Source organism: Synchiropus splendidus, chromosome 19 (genome assembly GCF_027744825.2).
Source record: "Synchiropus splendidus isolate RoL2022-P1 chromosome 19, RoL_Sspl_1.0, whole genome shotgun sequence".
In the NCBI taxonomy this organism is placed as follows: domain Eukaryota; kingdom Metazoa; phylum Chordata; class Actinopteri; order Syngnathiformes; family Callionymidae; genus Synchiropus; species Synchiropus splendidus.
In genome coordinates, this window is record NC_071352.1 from 12,829,477 (window position 1) to 12,842,305 (window position 12,829).

General features: G+C 44.2%; 1 protein-coding gene across 7 annotated transcripts in view; it reads left to right on the forward strand.

Moving 5' to 3' along the window:
• The window catches only part of arhgap23a (Rho GTPase activating protein 23a), a 63,088-nt gene that overhangs the window by 16,768 nt on the left and 33,491 nt on the right, over positions 1-12,829 (forward strand). For 4 of the 7 annotated variants that reach the window (XM_053850823.1, XM_053850824.1, XM_053850825.1 and 1 more), the window contains exon 1: positions 11,295-12,543. The exons of 2 other annotated variants lie outside the window; for them this stretch is intronic. In XM_053850823.1, coding sequence (XP_053706798.1) covers positions 12,304-12,543 — 240 coding nt within the window. In that variant the 5' untranslated portion in view covers positions 11,295-12,303. Of the gene's footprint in view, positions 1-9,921; positions 10,750-11,294; positions 12,544-12,829 lie in introns of those variants that run through there. One more of the 7 variants, XM_053850827.1, reaches the window with a different exon arrangement.

Consider the following 12,829-nt stretch of genomic DNA (forward strand, 5'->3'; position numbering starts at 1 on the left):
CTGTGCGCCCTGATATTGAAGCTAAACAGGAGGGAGGAGACTTGTGTCAGTGTGGGCTGACAAAGGTCACACTTCAGATGATCTCTCCACGTCCGTGTCTGCAGACAGGCTCAGAATTCATGTACAGCCTTTCTCCAAAACAATGGCATTTGAGGGATCAGATGAGTCGCGGGGTCACCAGTGTGTGACAGCCGTAGACAATGAGGATGTTTACATGAACACTGACAAACCAGCGATTAGTGGATTCATGAAGTTAGGAGGAGTGCTTGCTGGTCTGCTACTAACCACAAGCAGTGATGGCCAGGGGCATCAATCTCAATGAGGCTGGGGGCCAAACATTTAATATAATTGGCTGAATTTAGAGTCATTTACCTCTGTACTTTTTTTGAGAACCTGCAAATACAACACAGAAACCAAGTGGGAGTCGACCCAACAACCTTCCTGCTGTGAGACTACAGCACTACATGTGCTTTGGAGGTTGACTACTTTTAAGCTCTTGTGTGCCACATAAAATGAAGTAATGAGCTGAATTTCTCACCTGGGACTTGGATTAGACAACATGAAAACATTGCAGACTGGAATATTAGAATGATTTTTAGTCTTTAACTTGTCACCGGAGTGTGCATGAGCCACAAATTCTAATTTGAAACCAGAGTTTTGCCAGTTCAGAGTGAGGCTAATGGGAATGTATGTTGAGTATCCACATATCTACACCAACACCGCTGCTCTCTGTGCATCGCAACCCTATCGGGCTGGATTGTTGATAATGTGTTTGGCAGTCGGCCATCACAGTGCTGGTTCAGAGTTGGCGAGCTGTGAATTGCAGGTCACACACAGTGAATTAGAGTCACTGGCCGACTCACTGACCTCCAACTCTGAACAGCACGGCTGCGACAAGGACTGGAAAACACTGGTACAACAAGCGGCGGCCTTGTCTGCTTTATTAGTTTGTCTCTCTGCGAGGGACGGGAGGTTTTCGGAGGGCTGGACCAAAACACTGGCTCTATAAAGGCACTCAGATTTCTAGTCTCTAATCCCCTTTGTAATAAAATAAGTCAACTATTAGTCTGAGATGGATGGCGCTACTGCTGTCGGAAGGAGTAAAAGTTTCCAGAGAATTCGGGTCCAGACACACTTAATATGGCTCACTTGTTAGTTACAGCTAGCATTAGAAACACAACACATCAATGATTCCGCAGTTTTGGGATCCCTTATGGGAACGGAGCAGCAAGAGGTGTTCTGCGTGGGCCACTTTAAATCCTGGCTTGGTCTCAGTGTGGCGGTCCGCCGTTTTTTATGGCAGCCAAACTGGCAGCAGAGGCCCTGCGAAATACCTTCACCCCTCCGCAGCAAGGCCAAGATGGGAGCGCTGCTGAGGGTTAGCTAATGTGTCTCAAGCACCGTGACTTAATGAGCTTTTCTGTTTAGTTGGCTGAAGTCTTGAATATCATTCAAGACCTACAAGGGGTTTTAAGGTTGTAGAGGAGAAAGTTGACATTGACTCAACTGCTTGTGAATGTCATTTATCTCTGTATCCTCTCTGTGGTATGTCTCTGCATTACTTCTTCGTACACTACGTCTTCAACATTCACCCCCTAAATCCGGCTCTCAGCTTTGATCATTTTCTCTTCTTCCATCTTTGGTCCTCTCTGTAGTAGCCCATCATGTGAAAATCCGTGAAACTGAATATCTCTCATAAAGTGGAATTTATTCCTCTGTAAAAATGGGCCTTACAAGGCTTGTTTTGGGGCAGTGAAGGGAGGCATGTTCTTCTCCTTCAATTGAGTTACAGGAGTGTGTACAGCATGTTTGTTCCGCTTGTATTTGGCAGTTGAATGACTCCATCGGGTCACGGCGTTGACCATTTTACTGCGAGACGGAACATGTACTGAAACATAAGTCTGCAGGCTGAAGCATCTCAGACTGAATCTAGCTCAGTAGAACAACAAAGAGCGACAGAGGCTAAAGAGGGAAGAAGAGGTTGGAGCTCATCTGAAGAGAACGCCGTGCCTCCGGGTGAGTGGGAGTGCACAGTCAGCCGAGTTTGTCCTGTTTGGAGCTGAGATTTACTCTTGAGTCCTTTACTTTTTCTGATGGAGAAAATAGCCAGTGTTCTGTGACTGTTGGAAAAAAGGAAAGGAATATTTACGTATTTATTTGCAGTCCTTGACATTGGTCATATTGTTGTAATGCGGAAGGAAACTCATTTCTTTATTCGCTTATCATTTTTACATGTCACACATAAATAATATCAGCTCATTAAAAAGTCACGTACATAAAAATGTAGTTGAATATACATGGTAAAATTGTTTTTCATCTCATTTCTATACTTGTGTTGCTGTTTTATTTGTTTGCCTTGAAGTGGTTTGTGCATGTTGCTCATAGAACTTGCCTCTCCTTCTCTGATCTTCCTCCTCTGATGTGGGATCATAGCCAGAGAGATTCTCCACCTTAATGATCCTGCTCGACAGATCAGCGTTGACATAAAAATTCCGGCGCCCCAGACCTGTATGTTGTGCTGAAGTGCTGGGGAGAACCCTGATTGTGTTGGTATATTACCAATGATTTAAGTTCTGTTGCACAATATAGCAATACTGGCTTTAATATACCATATATGTAGCTTTTCATGTGAGTTGTGTGTCCAAAATGACCCCCTGAAATCACACCCGAACACTCTCTCCAGCCATTATCCAATTGTTTTCTGTCTGCAGTAACCGATGCTTGAGTTTCACCATTTTGCTTTCCATGGTCCTGACCTGCTGGCATGCTCCGCTTGTTCCTCAGAATACACCCAGTAGCCAGGCGTTATATATCTGTACAAAAATCAGGTGATGGCGGAGCGAGGATGCGCATGAATGCCAGATTCACTTTGGATATCATCTTCAGGTTGATCAGTTCACCCAGCGTGAGATAGCCGTGCTTCTGTCAGTCTCGCTGAACTTCACATGGGCAGCTTGCCGTTTCACATGAGAGCACGACTTTGGGCTTCAAAGAAGACTAACTCAAATCGTTGTAAGGGAATCGGCTGCAATTGATTCGGTTGTGTGGGCGTGCCCTCCGGTGCTGTCTGCTTATTGGCTCAAACAGACTTCTCTGTGGTCAGTGTGGGTCTCTGCAGTCATGAGGGTGATAGAGTGCAAGCACTCAGCACAAATGAAGTGCATAGGAATCTGGGAAGTTTTAATGGATGAGGGTGTTGTGACCTTCTAACATTATGCTTTCGTCTCCATTGTTCCAAGTTGCCTTGGAGCTTGCATCAGTCATTAAATTGGGTAGATAGTTTGTGCTTACACTTTATGTTAAGAGCTCATCTATAATGCACATCATCACGATGTTATGAATGTTCATAATCACACATGATTTAAGTATTATGAGGACTAGGATTAAGGATTTTTGAGTCTTTATAACTCGAGTAAGTTAGTTTATAAACCTGGTCAGAGGGTTTAGGGTTAGTTGTTCATGAATATAAGCAGTCGTAACATGTTTTATAATGCAGTGTTATATTCTATTATCAATGCATTATGATGTCTTATCACTGTACTAATAATGCATTATAGCTGAGCGTTTAAAGTAAAGTACAAGCAACTATGGTGCTACCATAAATGTGGTAAAAACATGAGGTCAAGTATTTGGGATCAGCCTGCCCGGGTGAAAGGGAAGCTCTGCCATGATGGATGGTTTCGAGACAGTTGACACAAACACAATAAGAATAGAAGAAGCTGAGATGCTGAGAATAAGGTTTTCATTCAGAGTGACAGGATTAGAAACAGCACATAGAGACGAAGTCAGGGAGAAGAAGAAGACCTTGAGAGCTGTGTCTGGAGATTTACTCTGGGTTTTTCCATCATATCCATCCTTCAAGTCTTGCTGTCCATGTCAAGCTCGGAGCGTCTAACCATAGGGACAAGGAGACTGCCAAAGTTACTTTAGATCTGATCCTTAAACAAGATAGAAGTCAAGCAAAATGACCCCATTCTGGTTTCCTAAGAACAATGACAAGCAGTTATCTTTATATCCTTCCTGGGCAGAAGTTCACATCATGGCGGTGGTACTGTAAGGTCCTTTTTTTCAGTTTGGTCTGTGTCCTTCCGAGGAGCTTGTGATCCTACAAGATAAGGCAATAATCATTAGAATCTGATCCTTGGCACATGGTGGTTAGAATGACACCGTTCGTTGTGCATGCATCCCCCACTAACCCAGCGCAGACACAGTGACTGAATCGAAGTATTTCTCACTGCTCTCAGAGCTCTGTAAATGGCCACTGACGCCCTGGACTTCAATTTTGAAACTAGCGGGATGGTGTGCGAGTGAAGCGAGGGGTGACTTCCTCAGTGTGGTGCGAGCGCTGGCGCATGGCAGGAATGTACAAACCAGATGACCTCAAATGGAAACTCCAGACAGGCCATCTCACCGGCTCCAAAAAAATATATCTCTGTGCTCCTGACTTTATTACCCAAGTTTGCCCCATCGGTTTGTCTCGCGAGGGCATTAACTGGATCCACCACGCCCTAAAACCCGGGCAGCACCTCCAACTTCAACACAATACGTCATCACACCATACCGAACTTGTAATTTTCTACTGCGACATGCTAAATATATCCATGTTTGTCCAGAGAGGACCAAGAAGCCAAGGAGGGCGGGGGGCTCCGAGTCCAGCTGGTGTGGTGGCGGTGGGGTTGGAGGGATGCTGGAGTCCTGTGGTTTTCTGGAGCTGCTTTCTGCTCCTGAAAGAAAGCAGAAAAGAGTAGGAAGAAAAAGGGAAGAAGGGGTGGGCTCTCAATGCAGCGCAGCTCAGACGTGACGCTCTGATTGCTCCCAGAGGTTGTGGTCAGCGCATGAAGGGGCGGAGGGTGCAGTGCAGGGAAATAGCTCTTTGCCAGATGTCGTCATCGGCCATGATGTTGAATGTGCGCATGAGGATTGAGAGGGAACCCAAGCTGAGAGGCCGTGGTGGCTGAATCACATTCTTTCTTGGCAGTTGGACTTGAGGGAAATGAAACTGGATGTTCAGAGTGGTTCGTTGAAAAGTAGGAAATTCTTAAGAAGAACTATATTGGCCGTGGTTGTATGAAGGAACGACACACACGCCACTTGTACTGCGCCAGAACTACTACTGAATGGACCTGTAATGATGACTTGACTAACCTGCTACACTCGACACCATAGTATGGTATCTGGATATGTGACCACCATGCTGCTCTTTTATTCTGATCGCTAATAAATTCTGCTCTCTAGCGCCACTACAACCCCAAAGAAAGATTCAATGAACGACTGTACAGAACTGAAACCAAGTTGCTATTTCACCCAGGGGAAACTACAAAACGTAAGATGTAATGAACAAGGCTTCATAGTGAGGCGAAGCCATGGAGGTAGCGCACTTCTTAAAATGATAAAATGTGGTCACGGTCTGTGATTTACTTCAGATGTGGCAAGAAATGCTCAACTGAATTGGTGTTGGCTGCGATGACCCCTGCGCTGTTGTGCAGTTTCAGCTCACCAGAGTGTGAACCAACCAGAGAAAATCACTTAAAAACTAAGATTATCACACTGTTTCAGGTTAAAAAAAAAACAGAAGCAGCATGAATGCTGGTGTGGTGAGGACAGCAGATCCGCATTCCTGTTCCTTTAATTCTGTTATTCAGGAGCAGTTAGAAATGTAAGTGACAGAACAGGAGTAGTTGAAAAGCCCAGGCAAGTGGACAAGAAGGGAAGCTTTGAAGAGTTATGGGCCTCCAGTGTTACGGCCAAAGGCACAAACGCCCCTATAATTTGCCTCAACACTTAAAATCAGCCAATTTCCAACTAATAATCAGGTCAGGTGTCTGCAGGTGCTGTCAGTCAGGTTTGCCTGCAGGTGGTTTTTCATCCTGCACAACTGTCTTGTGTGTTGTCATAGGAACTGTCAGGTCTGATGTGAAGGCTGAGCAGGACGGAGACTAAACTCCTCACCATTTCATTTCCTACTGACATTGAATAAAGTGCCCACCTTCCCTGCAGAACGTGTAGGGAAATGATCTGATCCCACATGGTCAAAATGAAAACAAATATTGACAAACAGTTAAGCCTTACTGGATGTCAGCACTCCGAACCTCATGAAGTAGGGTCAACCTGTGTCATGCTGCGGATATTACACATGTAGACTGGATGAATAATTCATCATCATGCTGAGATACTTGTGAACATGCCCTGCACACTCACAATACTGCTCTCCTGCTCGCCATGTGAGCATGTGTGGCTCAGCAGCAACGGTCAACCAAACTGCTTTGGATGATAATACAAAAGTATAGAAGACCTGTGACACATATGAGAATAAGGGCTCACATCAGAAAACATGAACATCTATTTTTCATGGTTGTCATACTTTCCCTCACACCTACTCTACTCTCATTATGAGATAGAAATATTGAATTTGTCATCGCCGTAATATTTCCACTCCAGCATGTCGACTGAGTGTGGTTCCTCCCTTGGACCAATTTCTGACCTGATTTTTAAATCTGGATTCATTTCCGTCTCCCGAGGCGTCTACATCTAAACATCTGTCGACCCCCCAGCCTCCCTGCTTCTGCTGCGGCTGTATTTTTGTAGATGTTTGGCTGACTTCTGGTCTCCAGTTGCGTAGATGTGATGTGACGTCAGCCGGCAGAGCCTTGTGTTCTTTGGCCCACGATGTTTGCTCCGCAGGCTCAGTTGTACTGTAGAGATGAGGAAATTAAGTGCCGTGTTTAGTTTCTTGTAACTACAGTAGCTGACATACAATATGTAGTTTCTTACCCTCAAACATCTTGTTTTTTGGAGGAGGTCTCTATGGTAGTTGCATAAAAGCATAACACAATAAAAACGTATTCCTAATGTCTTCTTAATGCTGATGGAAAAAAATGAATTTGTATATATATATATATATATATATATATATATATATATATATATATATATATATATATATATATATATATACACACACACAAAACAAGGGAGTGTGTTTTCTCCTCTAAGATTGAGGTCAGACGCTTTTACACATCTAATCTCCGCGTTGCTGGTCAAAGTGGGGGACCCCCTCATGTTACACCTGCTGTTGTCCTTGCTTCCAACTCTAAGCCCACAGCAGGACTGACCTCTGTGAAGACAGCCCCTCCATGACCAACTTCATTCATTCCACTTTCTCCTGCCAGACAGTCAAAACAGTCCCGTGACCTCTCCTCCCTGCTGTCTGGCCTTGGTGCTGTCTCCCTCTAGTGGCTTCTCATTGGCTGTTACACCCCCCAATTCGTCTTCTGATGGGTCAATATGTTGTGGGGGATTTACTGGAGATTATAGTTAAAATTAACCTGCTTAAAACTGCTGCGCCCCGAGACCCTGCTTTGCTAGAGTCCACCCCGGAAGATTACCTCTAATAGCTGTCTAGACGCAGACATTCACACCATTGCTGGTGGTCTACAGTTCTTCACCTTTTCTCCCCATAGATTTATTAGATGCTACCTTGTATTTATCACTTGAAACGCTATTGTTACAGCAAGTAAATGGATGAATTTTTGAAGATATAGTTTGAATGAATGCAGTTTGATCAGAGCAGTGACCTTTAAATAAGCGGTTGCATGAGATGCACATCAAAATAGAAGATGTGTTTTTACATGTTGAGGTGAAATCGACAATTAAACCAAAATAAAATATATTTTAAATTTCAAGATTGGATTCAGCTGCTTAAACAGTTACAGCGTTTTCCATGATGTAATTTTGTCTTGAGGGAGGGAAATATCTTAATAATATACATGTATTTTTTCTAATACATCTTTAATTTAAAGCAGAAGACACAAATTCATTTTAATTTCTGTATTAATTAGATGACAAAGGTGCCAAAGCTAGCTCTGTTTTCTGGTTCACCTCTCTATTTATCTACCAAATTCGTGATCAGTCTTTGTTATTTTATTTTATTTTATTTTATTTTATTGACAGCACTTTATTCCAAAGCACTTTCCTAGTTGGTGGGATCTCCACTGACCGGGGCAATACATTTTTATTCTGATTCTTATTCTATGTCCTGCCAGGATTTAAGATTAAGTTAGTTCTTTGTAGCTGCTTCTGCTCTATTGTTTGGTCTGCTGGCTACTCAATGTGAACCTGAGCTCTATGGAAGAACATCTGCTGAAGGTACCAGTACAGATTTGAACCAAGCTGTCTGGGTTATGTATCATAAGATCCATATGAACCCTATGGGCAGTTAGCACAGACCTTCTAGCGGCTTGTGTCTGTATAAAGACGACTCGGTGATGCACTTGTGAGAGTCTCAACAGTGTTGGTTCAGTGTCACTGCAAACCTGTCGCTCAAAAATCCTCCACACTTCCAGCTCCTGTGTTGTTGATATTAACAAACACTAATGGTGTGTAAGGAAGTAGAAATACAGAGTTTCCTCTTCTTTGTTTACGCTTGTAAACAAGTAAAACATTTGGCAATTTCTCTTCCTGCACTGCAACAGTCTGACTTGGCCTTTCATTCTTCCTCAGCTGTTTCCTTTCAACACTCCTTGTGTGTTTTGAGAATTTCCTGTCGTACGCCAGCCCACAGCTTCATCTCTTCATCTCCTCGTGGCAATGATCTGAAAAAATGTTATGTCTTCGAAGAGAAGCCACAGGGGAAAAAGAAGGAGGCCCTTCTGTGTTAAATCCACTGGTGTATGATTATGTTTGGAGTATGCAGGGGATTTAAACGCACCACTAATCTGTGTGTATGAGCTACAAGTGTGATCTGCCCCGTTCACTCGCTCTGCTTCACACTTTCCACTGTAGAGGGCTGAGCCAAGGAGCCACCACTGGCGCTCGTGTCTGGTCAGAACCATGATGTCTAACAGCAAAATAAGAGTTGAAAGATGTAATATTTAAACACTTGTGAGGTTCACTGCAGTGTTCAGGGTCAGTGAAAGGTCATTTTGATATGAAGCAGGTTAGATTTAGAGGACGTTTTTTAGACTAAAAGTCCATTATATTGTTGGTTAAAAATAATAAAATCTATCTGTCTATCCATCCATCCACCCATCGAAGTGTAAGAAAATATTGATACAGTCAAACATCACTATAATTCATGGTGCTATATCGATGTTTAGTAAATGAATGGTTAGAAATATCTGTGTTTTTCACTTAACTGAAGCTGCAGCAGGTCACTGGACTGCCCGATTCAGCACCTTGTAATACACACCAAGACATGTTGTAGTTTGATGTAGTTTACAGCGACTCTGGGAGGAGTTGATGCGACTCAGACAGCTGTGGAATCAGAGTAGTAATAGGGTGATGAGACCAGAGAGATCAGAGGCCACGTTCCGACCTGGACAAACCCTGGCCGCCTTGCCTCAGCTAGTCTGAAGTCTGCTGGGATGTTTAGCCCACAACCATGCTCTGATAAAGCAGGTATGTGGCTCAGCCAGACCCACATGCAGATAACAGACCTGCTTAGACCTGCTCCACTGAATGGTTGGCTACCATTGTCAAGACCCTCCGTGTGTGTGTGTCCTCCATGTAACGTAATTCTTTTTTGTTCATTCAGTCAACCCGCCCGTCAAAGTCTTTCTCCTCGTCCTGGTTCATGAAAAGAGCAGGAATGGCGACTCTCTTTGGACCAATTGGTTTGGTGTGTGTGAGATAGAAAGCGGGGGCTTACGTCTCCTGCTTTAGATGATCCAGAAGTTGCTTCACACGCTGGCAGCGTTTCCTCCATAAGATAAGTTTTGAATTGTACAATCAGAGCTGCCTCCCGCTCCTGCTTGTGATCCACTTGTCTCTCCGCAGGGCGGTTCTGCCCGCTGTTCAGTCAGAACCACAGAGAGCACAGAAACCCCCCACAGCACAGAGACGTTATAGGAAAACCTAATTACACAGCTTTGTGTATTTATACCCTCAGTGACTGTGTGTTTGCCAAATGTGACACGTTTGACAAATGAGTCATCGATTTAAAGAAGAAATGGATCTGTATTTGTAAGCAATTCAGTTTCTACAGCTGACTCATGAAATGAATGACTCGCTCGTAGTACACAGTTTCAGCACACAAAAATGAATATTATTTATCCAAGTCATACATGTTAACGTTGATGACCTGACCTCCTTCATTGCCATTTATTCACTTCACTAACTGACTAACTAATTCTCCTGGTACTTTGACTAGGTCATGGTTTCAAGATTTTAGAGCAGAGAGTGCTAATGATGCTTCGTGAAGCCTCATAAGTGTGTCCCTACTCTACAGTCACCAGAAGACTTGACCTTCAATTGACAGGTTTATACTTCTCTACTGAAAACCTGGATGTACCGAGGCTTAGATACTGTCTGTGTTGTCTCAATAGGGTCTAACTCTGTAAGATATTTATTGTTGTTCATATTGCTTGTCATTGTTATGAAATATGTTTTGTTGTCATGGTCTTCCTCTCTATGTCACTGGCTCACCTATGAAAATTGAAGGCACAATTCTTCATTGAAGCAACTCTTGTACCTGATGAACCTGGTTTATAGAGTAGCTCTTCTACAGCATGAACAATTGTGTGCCTTTTATGTTCTGAATCCAGAGCTGAGAGGGTTACAGTGTGTGTGGATACTGGCCCAATGGGTCAGGTTCGAACATGCCCGGGTGCACAGCTGGTGAAACCAGTCGAACCTAACCCGCAGCGCTGGATTTGTTAACGGTGATGGTAGTTGGCGGGGAAGTCAGTGAGCTCCTGTGAAATGGTCACCTGCCTGCCGCTCTCGCACATCACCTGGACGCCGAGCTGCTTGGTGAGAAGCTGTTTGGTGGGTGTGTGCTGTGAGGGTGATGGGTTAGTGTCGAGGTCGGTCAAGAGCTGCTGTACAGTAAATGAAAGCCGCTGTGTTTTCACTAGGCGCGAGACAGTGAAAGCAGCTGCAAGGAAAATGTTTTCTTTTCTCTTTGTGCTGGGAATTGCTGCTTTTTTTGTGTTTGAGTGGAGGGGAGGCGGCGGAAGGCTTTTGTGGAGTTTAACGCCGGGATCACAGCTTTGTTTTGCGAGGCGCGCACACACATGCGGCCCACGTGTGGCCACTGATTTGGACTCTTAGCTGCTGGAACTTACCTGTCACAGGACACTTGTTTTTCGATTTGACTTCAGGCCAACTGCTCGTTCGATTTTAGACTTGACTTGCTTGCAAAGGAGATAGTTTTTAAATACATATTTACAAGGGCTGCAAGGACTAGTTGGCATAGTTTCATTACTAGTTGTGACATCATCGTTTTCATCGAGTCAGAGGAGAAATGGCTGAAGCTGCGTGTCCCTCGCAAAATAAAACATTGAAAGTATGGGACTGTTTCTCAAAGGTCACATCTAAGGACACGTACCTTTCTCTCTGCATTTTGAAGAATTCAAATTCATTTACATTCTATTCACAACACTACAGTCAGACTAGGTGAGGTAGTCTGTGACTAGTCGACTATCATTAGTTGCACTCCATATATAATATAATAACTGCGCTCATCATTTCTCTTTTCCCCAAAATATACTGTGCAAATTGCCATTTTGTTGACCAGTAGTTTTATTGTATAGTCTGACAACATGTCGCCCAACAGCCTTTGCACTGTATTTCAGTCAACATACTTCAATCCATCTGTTGGTATACTTGATATATATCATTCTGTATGTCCGTGAAACGGCTATATTTATTGGAAATCCCCCAGAGATGACTGGGAAGTAAATATGAATGTGAGAGCATTATAGTTTACAGTCATCTCCTCTTGTGGACTCCATTCTAGTTCTCCTTTTTTGTCAAGATTGAAACATTTAAACGCAGTTATCATGATGGCAAAAATACTTCAGTCCAGGTGAAAGCATCATATTGATAGAGACAAGTGCAGCCGGAAGGATTTTGGGAGCGGAGTAGGGATGCAACAGCTGGGCAGTGCTGAGCTCAAGAGTTGAGGGGATGAAGTTGAAACTGAGATGAAGGGATTTGTTTCAGCTTCATAGAGAGAACAAGGGAGAGAGCGAGGGGGAGTGAGCCGAGTGAGGGAGGAGACTTCCAGCCCACTGGGACACCACTGTGTGTGTTCAGGGGGATGGACACGGTGGCTCTGTATGCAGAGCACACCGGACACCGATGAGCAGTTGTTCTGTGCGTCAGGAGTGAGACCAAACCTCCCTCTGCACCACCTGGACCCTCCGATGTGTGGGACACACTGAGGAACTTTTTGGGATTAATCTCCCCCCGGGGAAATGGATCGTAGCGAGGTGGAGTTGGAGGTGACGACCAGTGACTGACCAGCGGAGAACCCACTGACCGCTGCATCGGCATCCAAGAGAGTGTGTGCGTGTGCGGCCCATGTGGGCAGCCAAAAATGTGGATCTGACAAAAATCTGTACTCCAATGCCCGCTGCCATGCTCCCATGCCCAACACTGGCCGGGCCTGACTGGAGTTTCCAGAACCCGGTGGGAGTCGACTGCAGTTCGCCAGAACCCCGTTGCATCTGGGTGGCGGTGCTTCGTGGCACCCCAGGACCACCTCCATCCCCTCCACCTGCCATGCCCTCGGGGTGCCGACAGAACCGTTATCCATCACGGGTAAGGAGTATCAGGATGGCTTTTTTCTAGCTTCTTTCAAAGATGAATTTTGGAATTCTCAAGATAAGATGACTGAGTATGTTTGAATTGTTTATCTCGATACAAACACATGACTAGTCTGCAGTAGATGGTCATTTGATCAGCAGTTTTCTTTCATGACATGATTCTTCAGTAGGTTGTAGACTAACTTTGAATAGTGATTCACTCCATGAGAAGACATCAATTGGAATTGAGTCATTCCGCAGAGAATTACAAGGTGTTGACGGCTAGATTTAGTCAATATTTG